This window comes from Chaetura pelagica, unplaced genomic scaffold (genome assembly GCF_000747805.2).
Source record: "Chaetura pelagica isolate M959 unplaced genomic scaffold, ChaPel_1.0 scaffold255, whole genome shotgun sequence".
NCBI classification, from domain to species: domain Eukaryota; kingdom Metazoa; phylum Chordata; class Aves; order Apodiformes; family Apodidae; genus Chaetura; species Chaetura pelagica.
In genome coordinates this window covers 154,183-170,602 of record NW_009953311.1, presented here as the reverse complement: position 1 = coordinate 170,602, position 16,420 = coordinate 154,183, and the positions used below count along the sequence as shown (strand labels likewise).

The following is a 16,420-nucleotide window of genomic DNA, read 5'->3' as shown; positions in this document are numbered from 1 at the left end:
TGATTTTAAAAATCTGCATGTTCAGCTAATTGTGCTGATTGTGGAGGTTTAAGGTCTCTGGGTATGGCAGCCTCCAGTGATCTTTGCAAACTTTCAATTCAAATAAGTGAAAATGTAACTGATGGAAACTTCCCCCCCTCCCCCCTCCCCTTCCGTTTTGCTCTTTATTACTTCTGACATGTTGAAAGGCCACTGATGTATCCATTTGCTTCTGGTCTCTCCATATGTTTTCACATAAACTTGCTTTGGCGGTCAGAGTTTTTCTCTGCAATCTGCATTTATAGTTGCTTTGTACTTGTGTGTTACATTGTGTAAAGTATCTACATTTGCCTGTGGAGTTATCTTTATTTAACTAAAGATGTATACATAACGGACCCATCAAAGAAATAATTAAATGTTGTAATGCCTTACAAAGAATGCAGAGTGTATCTGTTGCAGGGTTCTGGAATGAGTACTAGCCTTCTTGGGTGGCTTTGCTATTCCTGTTTTGAATGTCAAAAGGGGGGGGGAAACAGCTTCTGTATTGATGTGTGATTGACTTGTGGGATGCAATTTTGATTAGCTAAATCTTCTCTGTTTGGTGAAGTTAATATGGTTTGACAGGACCTTGATTAGGAAGTAATAATTTCTGTTGATAGTAAACAGTTGGTCACTTTCAGCAGAGATAGGAATGCCACCCTTTGTCTTGCATGAAGTATGATCTGTTGGTTCAAGTCCTTGTTAAATTCAAAAGGAAGATGTGGGTGGAATGGGAAAGAATATAGTGCCAGGAGTAGAAGTTTATGGTAGACTCCAGAGTACTTATAAAATTGGGCTTTATTTTCTTGGCTGGCATTGAGACACAAAGGAGGGAGACATTTTGTCTCTGGAAGCACTTGCAGTATAAAAGACTGCAAAAGAAAACTGTTGTTCTGAGACATACAGATTAGGGTAACTCTGCTGCTCCCTTACCCCACAGCATATTCCTGTAAGATGAAGCAAAATTGTTTAGTGTATCATAGACTACTGGTTGGTGGAGAAAGATGGCAGTGAGCATGAACAGGAGCCTGGTTGGTGAAGTATCTTTAGGTTTTAATTCTGGATTAATAGTAACAGTAGCTTTTTGTTACCATGTATGTTCTCTCCCTCTCTCAGTAAGAGAAATGTTCAGCAATTGTAAGGGGACTCTTAAGTAAAGAAGTTGTACTTTGTTTTTTACTTTTTTCTTACTCTGAGCTCGTCACTGTTAGTCTGTGTGAAGGACATAATGCCACATATGACAGGCTGAAAAAATGAAGTGTGTTGTGGAAACACTTACTTCAAAGAATTCTTAAACTAGAAATTAAGTAATGCTTCGTGCCAGAATGACTGTATGGTTTAATTGTTGAGTGCCTCATTCTGACAGCTTTTTCCATGCAGGGGCCCAGCTTACTGCCTGGTGGTCCTTTTAGCCCCGGGGGGTTATGGGTGGGTTGAGGGCCCAAGTGATTGAAAAAGTATGTCCCTGTTCAGGCTTGGGAATGTCATCTCCCACCCTGCCAACTGGTTACAGATCAGTCTTCTATTATATGGCCTAGGAAAAGATAGATGTACATGCGTGATTTCTGTTCACACTGTTGCAGAACTAAACTTTGGCAGTAATTCAGATCACCAGTGCCAAGCTGACTAAGGTCTGAAAAAAATGTAACAAATTAGGCCAGGTCTGTAGCTTGGATTTAACAGAGCAATAAAGGTAATAAATTGTAAGGGATGGAAACAACATGTTGGTGGTATTCTTGTCCTCCTCATCTGGATGTGGTATTGATTCAGCTAATGGATTGAATTAATTGACCCCACCTCCCACGTGCATTTGCTAGAGAGACTACAGTGGAGGTTTTATAAAGTATATAAGCTCTAGCTGAATGCTTTGTTGTAAGAGGGAAGATAATTTTCCATTCTTACGTAACATTTTCTGGCAAGGAAAATTGAATATGGCTCCCTCTAGAGCCTGACAACTTTGCTGTTTCCCTCTGCCTTCTCTCCCCCTCATCCCGACCCTCCCCCTCCTCCCTGCCATGTTTTAATATAGAGCACACTGTTCAGCTCATATGGGTGTAAAGAGAGATGTTGTGTATGAATGATCTCCTGTCCCACAGCATGTTACGCAGGTACTGGACCACTGGGGTAAATTAACTGTAGACAGTCCTTTCTGCTATGCTCCAAGCTGCATCTCTTTATGTGAATGTGGTATTTTTTCTTTTTTGTGTAAGGCTGAAATGCGTACTCATGCTCTTCTTCTGCCTTTGCTGGATTATTTAGGAGAAGAGTATAAATTAAAGCTATTTATCTTGAAATGTGCTATTGGAGCAGAACTGTTTATACAAGGGTAAGACATTGTAACATAGTATTTGGTCTGGTCTGCAAAGAAAAGGTTTGGTTTGGGGTTTTTTGTTTGTTTGTTTTTAATTTTTACATATGGGATATTGGTTATAATGTAGAAAAAACTGGGTTTCAGTTTGAATATCAATGTTTTAGTACATTAGAGGCAATGGTATTTTAATGAGGAATATGCTTTTTTGTTGCAGTGTTACTAAAATGAAGTTGTTACTAGTTTGAGAGTTACTGTGGTCAGTTTGAAACAGAGTAATCCATGCACCCTGGTGTAATTTTTCTGATATGAGAGTGCTCATCGACTGAATCCAGGAAAAGCAGTTACTGGCTAATATAAAACTGTTGATATTTATTCATCAGTTGGTGGACGAGTGAGTCGGGAGTTAAATTACACACGGCAGAAGATTGGAGAAGAGGCCATGTTTAACCCCCAGCTCATGATCCAGACTCCACAGGAAGATGGTGCTAATATACTAACAACAGAAGCACTCCAACAGCACCTTGATTCTGCGCTTCAGGCCAGCAGAGTACATATCTATATGTACAACAGGTAAGACAAAAAGCAAAAGTTTTCTTGATCATCTGTAACAGATGAAAAGTGGGCACACATGCTTCCCTCTGTATATTTGAAAATGGTTAGCACTTCAGAACCTTTCCCGTAAGACTGTTTTGATTTGAATTTCACTCGTTTCTGATACTTGATGTTGATAGATTGTGACATGACAGTAGTGACAAATTGGCTTTTAACAAGCAGTGCTACAGTATTCAGTGTTTGTCCTAGCAGGGAAGTGATATCTGTGCTCCATAGAACATCCATGTGCTTCATAGGACCTTATGGATGGGATTCCTAATATTGAAAATCCTTCCATTTTAGAGTTGGATTCACTTGCTGACACCATCATGAGGTACATGATGACTTTGAACAGTAGCAGAAGTTACTATCCTTCCAATAGTTTGGATATAAAGGGAAATGCAGATGCATGAGAAATGGCAGTGACTAGAATAATAGCTGTTTAATAACAGACATAATAGAGTTGGCTGTGGGAGTGTCTGTGTGCACACACTGAAGGTTGGGAGTTGAGTGTTGGCGAGCAAAAATATTAAAAAGGTGCACCTTAGGAAGGTGCAAGCTTTGAGCTAGTGACATGTCTTCCTGAAAAGTGGTTCCTCCAGGGTTACTGCTTAGGTGACAATGTGCCCAGGGGTGCTGTCTGTGAGGACTGAAACCTGGTCTTTCAGCATATCTTTTCAGTATATTCAGCTGATGCTTCAGTGAACTAATGCCAGGGCTCCAATTATCTTCTACACAGCTCCTGCCTCGTCTATGCTGTTAGAAGTTATGGCAGTGGAAGTTGTAACATAGCTGAAAACAGAAGGCAGAAATCTTAATTGTTTCTTTTCTCCTGAATGTGTGAGTCAGCTGGGAATATTCTAGTCCTCTGAGCTAGCTTCTTTCTCACTTGTGTCACTGAGTGATAACTTAAGTCACAAACAATCTTCTTTATACCAAGATGGATTTCTGTCCCTGTAACGTGCTGACTAGCTTGTTCATCCAAAAGCGGCTCCATTAGTTTTTTGAGTTTTATAGAGAATGTGAGAATAAATGAAACAAATATCTAGTCTGTAACTACAAAATAAAGGCTTTTTCTTTTTCTTTCTCTCTTTTTTTTTTTTTTTTTGGTGAGGTGTAGTATATCCGTGATGAATAATATGTCTTTCTCATTTTGCTGCTTGAAGCCAGTATGTGTATAGGAGTTGCAATTTCAAGTGTCTCTTACATTTTAAAAATAACTTGCCAGTAATTGTGCAAACAAAAAGTAGTTGTTCTTAATATTTCTTTCAGACAGTGGAAATTGGAACATTTATGTTACAAATCAGGAGAACTCATCACAGAAGCAGGTTACATGGACCAGGTATGTGTAGCAGGCATTTAATTACAAGATCTGTGTATTCTCATTATTTGGCTTGTGCTGCTTTAATGATGTTCTAGTATAAATGTGTTTTTTTCCTTTCTGATTTTGACAGATCATAGAATATCTTTATCCCTGCCTAATTATCACTCCTTTGGACTGCTTCTGGGAGGGAGCAAAGCTACAGTCAGGAACTGCTTATCTGTTGTAAGCATGTTTTTTAAAACTTTCTCATCTGAGTTTAATTATATAATTGTGTATGATATTTCAGTTGCATACCCATTGCTTATTGATATTCTGGTTTAACGGAAAAAAAAAGATAAAATGTAGTGGTAGTGTCTCTATAGAAAATATGCATGGATTTTTTTTTTGTTCAACAAAGATTTTCCTGTTTCTAAAGACATTATTTGTAGGCATCGATTTGTATCGTATGTTATTGTCCCTGTTCTGCTAGCATGCAGAATAATGCTAGCATGCAAATAAAATTTGAGATCTGAATTCAAGCTTTAAGAATTTTATGTCTATTGGTTTTTTTTTTTATTCCCTGAAGTAAACTTGATTCTTGTGGGTTTTTTTATTTTAATGAGTTTTCTGTTTGCTCTTTCTCCCCCTTCCCCCCATCAAATACAAAACCACTGATTGGCTGCAAACATTATTCTTAAGAAAATTATCTTGGGTTAAATCTCAAGTCTTCCTAAGAAATACAGAACAAATCCTCTGCTTATGAGATCATTAAATAAACCATATAGTATCTTTTATGAGTGGTTTCTCACAGTTTAAAAGTGTGATATTAAAAGCCCTGAATCCTTTAAAGAGTTAATTGCTAATCTGTGCAGGCACTTTCTGTTAATTATTCAAAGAGTTAGCATTTGAGTTATTGTTTCTGTCCTGGTTTGTATGTCTCAGTAAACGCAATTTGCAATGGCCGTCTCCTAACCTTTAGTGTACAGTTTTAGATGGGAAAATAAAAGGGTTTGTGTTTTCTGGTTGGGAGATTCAGAATAATGACTTAAGCCTGGTTAAGCAGATACAGTGTGGTTTGAGCCACAGAATAAGGCAGCCAAAAGCCTTTTTAGTCTGTCAACATCACAAATTCAGAGGTGGGGGGTGGGATACATGACAGTGATAGCGGTGACAGCCATGGTAGCAAGGAAAGCCTGATGGTTGATCCTCAAGCTGCCAGGGCATTTGAAGGAGTGTGGTATTGTTATAGATAAACAAAGATCAGCTATATTGATTGATTACATTTGCAAGATGATTACTAGACTAGCAAGAAGTAATCTGATACTATGAGAAAGGCTTTCTTTCCTCAGTCCCCTCTCTTCTTTCCTTCTCTCCTTACTCTCTCCCCCAAATTCTTTGAAGCAGCTGCTTTTTTGTTGTTTAGTTGCTTGATGATTTGTTTTGCCTTTCTTGTAAATGAAATAAATTTGAACCTGTGAATATTCTGTTTCATACAACTTTGTAAGTTCTTAGTATTTTTGTTAAAATTACAACTGGGCTGCAAGAAGAGTACAAACACATCTAATTTAAACATACCTTATGTTTTATGAAACAAATGCCTTACATTTTATGAAACAACCTTACCAGGAAAGATTTTTCACTTGTAACAGAAAAAAACTCAATTATTTATACAAACATGAATTTTAAAAATATGTTTGTTTCAGTACTTCTTTTGTCTTTTCTATGTGTCATTTGCTCCCGGTTTCTTTTGCAGAGGGAAGCCTCCTTTGCAGTGGATCAACTTTGACCCCTTAGAATTCTTGGAAGAGTTAAAGAAAATAAACTACCAAGTAGACAGCTGGGAAGAAATGCTGAATAAAGCAGGGGTTGGTCATGGTTATATGGATCGACCCTGCCTGAATCCTGCTGATCCCGACTGCCCAATCACAGCTCCCAATAAAAATTCCACCAAAGTAAGTTTGCTTGTCCTTGTGCGTATCTTTTCAAGGGAGGCCAGAGTGTGGGGGGAGGGTAAAGATGAGAGAAGGTGGTACCATTTTCTTCTTGAGTGATGTAATTTTCCTGTTCCTGCTATATGCTCTTAGCCCATAGTTATGAACTTCCCCTCATTCTGTGATGGAAAGCTTGATCCCGTGTATTAGAGCAAGAGTGCAGCTGTCAGCAGCTGGCTCGGTGTGGCAAGGTGGTGATGTGGCGTTTTAGCACACCTCAGACAGACATAGCCACTGCTGGAATACAGCTGCCAGTACACACTCGTGCCACTCAGCAAAGCCTTCATTCAAGTAATGTCAGTTTTTATGTTTTTTGTGAAGAATTCAAATTAACAGGCCTCAAGTTTATGTATTCCTTTATCAACCAGAGCAGGCTTTGGAGAAATTGCCATCTCATCAACAAGTATCTGGCTTGTTTGTTCAACTTGATTTGCTGGACACAGTTATCTTTGTAGACCTCCTAGATTTCCTTGAATATCCATTATTCTAGTGCACTGAGTGTTGAATTAGGGTATAAGTTTGTCTGAAGTTAAGAAACTGATTAATTGCTTCTCTCTAATTTTTTCTAGCCTCTTGATGTAGCTCTTGTTTTGAGTGGTGGATGTTATGGACTGTCAAGAAAATACATGCATTGGCAGGAGGAGCTGATTATAGGTGGTACAGTCAAGAACAGTTCTGGTAAACTTGTCAGGTAAAAATATTTGAAGAAAATTTCAAAGTTTTTCTTAGACTTTGGGTTTTGGGGCACATGAGAAGCATTGTGCATAATGTACTACCCTTCATGTGCATTATGAATCCCACTTTAGGAGGGCATGCCTCAAGAGCAGAGAATTTAAAAGAGTGATTAGAGAGTTGTTTGAATTAAAGGAGGCATCATTGCTTCTTCCTCCTGACCCCAGAATGATAGTGTACATCACTCAGAAAAAAAGCTTTTTTCTGGCAACTTTGTTATTTAGAATATATGTACAAAACATTGAACAGTGTTTAAAGCACTGAACATTGATCATATTTTTAAATAATAATTTGAATAATGTGCTCACTCTTTTAACTTCTCAGAATTTAAGAATCTCCACAGAACTTCTTGTTCAGAATCAATACAGATAAAAGCCTGGGTTTGTTTTCCTACATCTGGAATACAGTTTTGAGTGATTAAACAAATCCCTCTGTTTCAAAACTTTTGAAAAAATCTCAGAACACGAAATATGTGTGATATAGAACTGTCCTGAAAAAGGTAGGCCATGCTAAACTAAATTAAGCATAATCAGACCAATCAGACCACAGAAAACTTTTACGAGAACTTTTAATATTAATTTTGGCCTTTTTTACATTCACACTAAACATTGATAAGTCTTACAGCAGGGAGCCAAATAATGTATTTTTAGTGAAAAATGAAGTAATTCTTTAAGCTTCTGAAGTTTTTGAAAAGAGTTGCGTATTGTGGAGAATCAGGATGGATACTTATTGCCATTGTGTACTCCTTGCAGCTTGTTAGACATGATGAGTTTAATCTGGCATTTCTCTGTGAGGGACGACAAAGACTAAGATTCTTTAAATAACAAGTTGCCAACAGCATTTACAAGATCTCATGGAAATAACTGTTCCTTTGGCATCCTCACAGTAATGTCTGTCCGCCATGATCATTACAACTGATTTTTAGGGTTACATTCTTTGCTCCTGAAACAGATCACAGATTTAGCCTCAATACAGCATAGACTAGTACAGCTGCGTCAGATACACAGTAGAATAATAATACTTGGTTCAATTTTAGTATGAATATGTGCCCTATAAAATCAAGAACCCATGCAAGCTCCTGGGTAGGGTCTCATAGGGACTTGATGTCATTAACATAATTTCCAGAAAAAGCTCATTTTATGCCTCTTCCTCCTTTTCTTTCCATATCACAGTGCTCAGGCTTTGCAAACCATGTTTCAGTTAATGACTCCCAAGCAAATGTATGAACACTTCAAGGGGTATGAATATGTTTCACATATCAACTGGAATGAGGATAAGGCAGCAGCAATTCTGGAAGCCTGGCAGAGGATGTATGTTGAGGTAAAACTGAAAATAACCTAGATGTCATACTGTGAAGTCTTGCTGAGATCCACTGCCTTGTGTCATGGCTTTTTGTAGTATTTCTTCAAGTAAGCTGTTTAGAAGGGAACTGAGTCATTGCCTCCCAGTTTTTAAGTTGGGTTGGATTATTTATTTATTTATTTATTTCTAATTAAGAAGCTGCTTGTTTATTCACATAGGAGAAGTCATGAAGGTTTTACACTTTGCTGTCTGGGACATATTTGCTTTGCTAAGGCTGAGAAGCAACCAGAGACCTAGCTGGAATGTAAATGCTCTTGGTTGGTGTGGTTATTCTAAAGGCGCCTGGAAAACATTAGCCAGCCATGGGCCACTCTTCCAGCAGCACCCCAGGTGGGAAGGGTCTGTGACAGTGCCTGGCTTCTGTGTCACACGCTCTGACCTCTGCTGTGCTGCTTCTCACCTCTGTGAATGGCCAGGCAGAGAGGGAAGTAGAAGCCCGGAGAGACTGCTGGCTTGGGATTAAAGGGAAAACTTGCAGTGCACCAAATTCATGATGGAGTTATGGGAAGAGGATTCCAATTAAATGTTTTGAATGAGCTGGGAAAACAGCAGCCTTTTCTCAAAGGTGCAAATTCTTGTCTGATAATCAGTAGTTTTCAGGAAATAAGGACAAAACACATTTGTAGCATCGATGTAATCTCTGTGTCAGGTGTGGGCTTTCACAGGAACATTATGAGAAAAATAGTTGATTTCAGACGTGTGCTGTAGATTATAGCAATTAATTTTTCTTAGGTCACACCAAATTTTCTTTTTATAGGTTGTTCACCAAAGTGTTGCACAAAACTCTACCCAGAAGGTGCTTTCCTTTACTACGACCACGCTGGATGACATCCTAAAGTCATTTTCTGATGTCAGTGTTATCAGAGTAGCTAGTGGCTACTTGTTAATGGTAATAAAATAATTTTATTTAACTTTTCTGGTAGTAGAACAGGACCTAACTAACTGCTTTATTGTTACAGTAGTTCATAATATTTTAGGCATATTTAAAATAAAACCTACAGTTTGTAAACTTTGGTGTCAGGCTTGTCACCTGTTTCTCCATGTAAAACCTGTGATGTGTCTTTGCTGTTTAAAACTGTTTTTAAGGATGTGTATGTTGGCTGGGGAGAGAGCTATTAGAGAAGGATCCATTCTAATATTTTGCTTTTTTTCTTCCCCAATTCCTTCTCTCCCCCCACTTGCTGTAGCTTGCCTATGCCTGTTTAACAATGCTGCGGTGGGACTGTGCCAAGTCTCAGGGCGCCGTGGGGCTGGCAGGAGTCTTGTTGGTTGCACTCTCAGTGGCAGCAGGATTGGGCCTGTGCTCATTGATTGGAATTTCCTTTAACGCTGCCACAACTCAGGTATTTAGGAGACACAAGTCTGCTCTTAAATTACAACTACTCTGTTAGTAAATAAACACAAACTGAACATTTGAGGAGAAAAAAAAGCTGCAAGAGTATTTTGCCTCCAGATTTTACTTGTGCCCTTCTCCTATCTCATAGCTTATGCCATGAGAAATGAAGTGATCATGCTGCCAAATGATACTAGAGAAAAAGGCAGATATTGTGTAGTTTGTATGATTAATAGATTCTGGGCAATTTGATTTTTCTGTGTCCTAATAGGAGTGCGGGCACTAGTTGTACATAAGAAGCTGTGGATTTTGTCTTTATATCTGAATGTATCAGCAGGTTCAAATTCTGAAAATATTTAAAACATAACTTTGAATTCTTATCAGATACTCTTTGTCTACCCAAAACTTGAATTACTTTTTATAGTATTTTCTACCTGTAAATGATATACTGCTAGTTCTCCAGCAGTATTTCAGAATAAAGGTTAATAGCTGTATTGTGTCCTTTTGATTTCATTTTACCCTTGGATTTCTGTATTGCGGAAAGTAAAATTTGCTTTAATTAGCCATTTAATGGCTAGCTTCATGACAGATCATAAAACAACCTTCTTGGTTTTTGTTTTGTTTCTCCCCCAAGGTTTTGCCTTTTCTTGCTCTTGGAGTTGGAGTAGATGATGTTTTCCTACTGGCACATGCATTTAGTGAAACAGGGCAGAATAAGAGAATTCCATTTGAGGTAATGACAAAATGGGGATTTGGGAGAAGATTAAAACAAAAGGTTTGATATAGGAAAACATAACTGTATTCAGAACAAATTGGTAGTGATTTAAAAAAATCACATTTGTTTTTCTCAATAGCTTTTCCTAGGGTCTGGAAATTCCTGTTTCTGTCACAACAGGAAATCATGACAATGCTGTTATGCTAGAATGTTTAGGAATATTCACATTCTTCTCTTTTTTCTTTTTTTTTTTATAGTAGCTTAGATTTATTTTGCCTTGAATATTTAATTTATAGCTGTCCTATGAAGCCTAATTTACATAATCCAAGTTCTGCCTAAAATTTCAGCAAACATCAAAGTAAATTTAAGAACAAACTTAATACGAGTCAGACAGTTCAGTGATATCATGCTTTTAATGGAAGACCACAAAAATATTAAAGTGAAAAAAAGAGAAGGTGGACAGCTTAAAACCAAAGCATTTATTTTTATTTGTATCAGCTGTTACCTTTACCTATTTGTTATGGCCTTAAATTTGAGTTATTTTGTATATTTTTATCTTGTTTTTATTTTCTGATGCTTGTAATAGACCATGACAGTCAAAGCATAACATATTAATGTTATGAAATTTGAGATGACATCACTTTTATAATCCTTGCCTTTTATTGACCTTTTGTTATTCAGTCCAAAGTTTAATATCTGAAGTACAAACCATTTAAAAGCCATGTATTGCTCATTCTGTTTTGTACAAGCAATGTCTTCCATGTGCTTTTTCCACCATGTAAGCACTACATCCTTACTTTACTACAACCTCCATATGCCTGCAAATGTGGTCTCTGGGTTTTAGGTTGTTTTGTTTTGTTACATACTTCTTCAAGATGTGTAGCTATGTTATGCCTCTATGCTGTTAATACAAGCTTATTTTATCTGAAAAATGAGAGCACCAAGTGACTCCACTAGTAGAAAATACATCTTAATTACAGATGTATTTGATATAATGTCTGTACCTGTCTAGTTTTGTGTTCTGAAGCTAGAATCAGCTTTGATAATGTTTTCTACCTGCAAAAAACATGAAGACTTCATATGTCATCCGCTTTTCTCCTGAACAGTGTATTTAGTATATTGTTTATTCTCATATACTCTCAAATGCACACTTGCATTCAGAATTCCATTAGTATAATTTTTCACTGTTACTATGTTCTATCTGTAGGATGACCCTTTCATGTGCAGGACATCGCCTTATTCGCTTGACCTTTAAGATACATTATTTTTGTTGCAGGACAGAACAGGTGAATGTCTGAAGCGAACAGGAGCAAGTGTAGCCCTTACATCTATCAGCAATGTTACTGCTTTCTTTATGGCTGCTTTAATCCCTATTCCTGCTTTACGAGCATTTTCACTCCAAGTAAGTTTATCTCCTCTTTTGTTAGCTCTTATGCATGATCCCATCCTGAAAGGCCACTGATGATACTTGCTAGTGGTGGTGCCCAAGTCTCCAGTGCTCTGCAGTTCACTGAATCAGTGCGTGATCACTGTTTACCGTAGATCTGGGTAGCAACAACTGCTGCCTGCCTTTGATTCTGCTCCTCCCATTTCTCATGCCTGGAGAGACTCTTGCATCCTGTTAGCAGGTGAAAAGGTACCCTGCTCCATCTCAGCTGGGTTGAAGGCAAAAACCAATATGTATGAAACTAAGCAGAAACGAGTCTCCAGACAGATTTGTGTTCTGAAGTCAAGAGGAGTAGACTGTAATATGTACTGTAACCTTCCCAAGCAGGATTTTAATCCTTTCATTCATGTTTGTCCAATTTTCTGCTCTTAAAAACAGTGACCAAAGTGCAATGACAGCAAATATGCATTTGCCGTATTATTTATTGCTGCAGCAGTTTGTACTGCCTTGCTCCCAATCTAATTTTAGCAAACTTGCAGAAAACTTCAAGAATTTTATGTTCCAACTGCTTTGAGAGAAAATGTGAATTTTATATATTGAATCATGTATCACTTGCTCTCCCTTTGTCTTCTTGTATTTGTTTGCAATAATATATCTTCAGGAATATGAAATATTAAGGATGCTGGAGAAAGCTCTCTTCAAAAAGGAAGGGCTCTTTGAAGAAAGGTTTGCGAGTTCCTACTTCCTCCCTGACACTGGTTTAATACATAAGCAAGTTAAAGCACTGTCTGGCCTTGGTGCAGAGCCAGCAAACTACTTTTTCAGTAGTTACTCTTCTTCTGCTGCAGCCTAATTCTCCAATAATTTTTTATTCACCTTGAGTCCTTGGCTACCCAGAGGAAGCAAGGGCTGCTATTTTCTTTTTTACATTCGGCAATTATTTCTGTTTTCAGAGTTTTAAGTATGCCTGCATTAAGCTGTAAAATAGTAAACTGTTTGCAATTGCTGTTATGTTACCAATAAGCATTAATAATTTCTTTACCATTTCTTTCTCATAGGCAATTTAGTACTGAATAGGGAAAGTGAAAGCCTCATTAGTGTTCTGCTTTGTTTATCAGATGTCTGTGGCAACTAAAACTAGATCCTTAGCCTTCAATGGTTAGCAGTATTTAGCTCTGCTGATTTCAATGTGTGAAATACTTTTTTGAAGTGTAACACTTACTCTGTTGGAAGAAATTATTTATGCCTCCTAAATCTATGGTCCAGTTTCAAATATTCAACATGTACCTTAAGCAGCTAAGAGGATACTGCAGATCCTCTCTAGAGATCAGAGGAGAAGTATGTTTTTTCATACTTTCTAGTACCTGTGCTTTAAGCCTACAAGCATCTTACAAGAAGTACTCAACAAAGATTGCCCATTTTTTCCTAATCACACTGCTAAGCTGTTTGTTGAGTATGAGCCACCAAAATAAATTATTTCTTACCTGATGAAATTTTGCTCATTATTTCTCTGTTCTCACTCTTCATATCAGAACATGACAGGTTGCCTTTGGAGTATAAGTGGAGACAACAACTGCAGTTGTTACTATAAACTGAGTATAAGTTAAATATACCTTTCTTGTAGTCCTTGCATTTTGCTTGCTGCCACATTGTAGACTAAGTCACTGAAAGTTCATAAAACAAAGTCCTCATAACAAAATGACAAACTTTCCAGTTAAATTTCAACATATTCATGTATAAACATATTGGTATCATTCAGAATAAAACCAACATGATTGTAGTCCTATCTAAGGCAGTGATTAACATGGACTCTATGTATGGGAACTTCTAAGTATCCAAAAATTAATGTTTGAGTTGCTCAATCTTTTCTCATGTGCATTTGTAATTTGTCTTTGTTTGCACATAATAATCCCTTGTGTGTATATAAGGCATGAAAAACATGCAAAAAAGGGGCAGCTGGAGACCTGTGATGAGGAGTTACTCGTGCTAGAGGAATATATACAACTGATATATGTATACGCTAGGAACCGCTAAAATAACATCCTTTGTTGTTAGAAAGGAACATCTATTACTTCCTTTGCCTATCTTCACCAGGTAAAATTTGGTGATAATTAATCACGGCATTCCAAGTCAGATAGCCAAGGCAGATTTTGGTGGGTGGTCTGTATTTATATATGGATTTCTTTATATTTAGAGTCTTTTTCCTCCCTCTCCCTTTTACTCAGGCTTGTTTAAACAAGAAGTTCTTGCTGTCTTTGATAGCTTCCTAGCAAGACTTACAAAGCAATGAAATACCACATTCACTTTCCACAGATGCTGCCTTCTTCTCATCTAGATAGAGAATTTTTAACAGATAGGCTCAGAAAAAGGATTGCTCTTGACCTTGTTTTGCCCTTAATTCACTTTTCTTAAGACATTGCAAGATATTTGTAAAAGTTTCCATAATTTTTGAGGCCCAGTATCTGTGAAATAAACCAGCTGCTCAGGGACAATAAATGGTTTCCTACATCTGTGAGCCCAACTTTTAGTTAGAAATTCGTGTTTTGCATATTAGTGCTTTCTTCTTCTCAGCTTCTGGTCTATTCTGCCAGTTAAAGCAGTTCATTGATATTTCTGAGCTGTTAATTTACTTTATGGAACTCAAATACTGCAAGTCTCATGCTGTCTTAGGACTTCGCTAGGGTTAGTTCTTGCCAAGTTTTAAAAACTGGAAATCAACCTTTTGAAAGTGAAGTAATAAAAATCAATTCCATAATGCAGATATTAACTATTTTAGCTTTTTCACTATTTGAATTTTTTCATTTGTTGATCTTAGACCCCTTTTCAAGTTGTTTTAGGGCTTTGAGATGCTGAATACGTCCCCAGTACTCAGTCACAAGAATCAACTTTAAGAGTGCTCAGGACTTAGAAGGAGTAGGTCCTGAGTTTTCAGATGTATTTCATTTCTTAAAACTGTGGCAGAGGAGGTAGTTATCAGAGAAATCCACTGAAAGTTTTTGGAGTTTGCAGTAGGCATGTCTTAAACATAGCCCTTTGTTTTGATTATAAAAGAAGGAAGAGACAAGGCAGAGTATAACTACCACTGGACTGAATTATTTTCTTCAGACAGACTATTTGGACACTGTTTATGGTTCCTCCATACCAGAAAAGAGAAGGTACAGCTTCACAAAAATTCTTCTACTTCTTCTTGATCACACCAGAAACTTCCTCCCCTAACAGCAGAGGAATGGTATGGATTCACTAATGAGCAGGGGTGGAACTTTTCCCTGTAAGTCTTAGCAGTACCTTTTTCCCTCACTGTAAGAATAACAAGATTTTTTTTTTCCTAAATGTAAAAGTGCGTGACCAGGTGGTGGTGGTAGGTTTGTAGAGAGAAAGAACTTCAGTTACCTTACTCTGTTGAAGTGGTTTGTCCCCCTGCTTTTACCCATAATTTACCTTTCACTGCTCCTGACACAAGAATTTAACAAGCAAAATTAAAGCCTAAAGGAAAAGAGGGAGGGGAGGGGGGAGATCCAAGTCTGTATGCTGTCAGGAGGGAGTTGCAGACAGGCAGCAGTAGGGTGGAAGTTTCCCTGACAGACCTCCTTGTCTGTTCATCACCTCTGGCTATGCAGCACACCCGTTCTCCTTGGGTGGGCTGCCAGGAATGGCACATACCAGCACATACCTTCAATGAGGCCCCAGCCTGCCAGCCTGGCTCCTGTCTCCCTTGCTGCCTCCAGCACAGACTGCCATTCTTCTGTCTCCATTAACAGTTGCAGCAGCAATAATATTTTGGGGCTGCGCTTGATTAAAAGATGCACAAAGTGGAGCATGTTTCTCGGAAAGTGACCAACAGTTTGTTCTGATTAATGGATTTTTGCTACACTGATCTCACTTTACTGAATGCCTTCATTTTACACCCTCGAGTAGTCCCCATTTCATTCCTTCTAGACCTAATCTTACCTTTCTTGATTTCTGAAAGAAGTGGTCTGAGGCCCTTTCCTCTCACATTTGACCATTCTTCTCTGAAGGGATGAGAGGAGATGCCTTGTTCCCAAAAATACTAAGCCTCAGCTAACAGGTTACCTGTACTCTGGAAGCTCTGCTACCTCAGTTTGTTTCATTGATGCTTTTCCAGTTAATGTAATTGTTACAGATTGTGGGTATTACCATGACTGGTTTTCTCATACATTCCTGTTCCCAGCCACATATTGGGAAGGAAGGCATTGGCTGATGCTTCAGATCAGAGACTGAATCAACAGTTCTTCCTTCCCTTTCCTTATTAAATCACAGGGATGTTCTTTGATAGGATAGTAAATTAGAATTGATACAAGAATAGTATTTTCTGTATTTAATTCTGACAACTGAGAACTGTTATATTTTTGAAATGCTGGAAAAGTAGATGAGGGAGGGAGTGCAATATATAGGAAGTGTGGTATTAACACGCTAATAATCTATTTAAGTGTGAATCGGGATAGAGAGCATTGTTTAAAAATATTTTCTTGCAGAGTTGGTGCATCAACGCCAGGATGGCACAATGTAAATAAACTCTAGTTGTTTTGAATAGAGATGCCATGCTAGTAGGCAGATATACTGTGTGTTGTTGGATTAGTTTTGATGCTCCTTAAAAATTCAAACATGCATGTAACTAATTTTAGCAACTTCTCTACCATATGCTTAAGTATTAGTTTT

The 16,420-nt window shown here is 37.8% G+C and overlaps 1 protein-coding gene across 1 annotated transcript in view; it reads left to right on the top strand.

Moving 5' to 3' along the window:
• Positions 1 to 2,699: 2,699 nt before the first annotated feature.
• Positions 2,700 to 16,420, top strand: part of PTCH1 (patched 1) — a 42,281-nt gene continuing 28,560 nt past the window's right edge. Inside the window, exons 1-10 of the mRNA XM_009998068.1 lie at positions 2,700 to 2,899; positions 4,193 to 4,262; positions 4,375 to 4,466; positions 5,977 to 6,175; positions 6,784 to 6,905; positions 8,119 to 8,266; positions 9,066 to 9,197; positions 9,496 to 9,651; positions 10,276 to 10,374; positions 11,633 to 11,758. Coding sequence (XP_009996370.1) covers positions 2,769 to 2,899; positions 4,193 to 4,262; positions 4,375 to 4,466; positions 5,977 to 6,175; positions 6,784 to 6,905; positions 8,119 to 8,266; positions 9,066 to 9,197; positions 9,496 to 9,651; positions 10,276 to 10,374; positions 11,633 to 11,758 — 1,275 coding nt within the window. The 5' untranslated portion in view covers positions 2,700 to 2,768. The remainder of the gene's footprint in view (positions 2,900 to 4,192; positions 4,263 to 4,374; positions 4,467 to 5,976; positions 6,176 to 6,783; positions 6,906 to 8,118; positions 8,267 to 9,065; positions 9,198 to 9,495; positions 9,652 to 10,275; positions 10,375 to 11,632; positions 11,759 to 16,420) is intronic.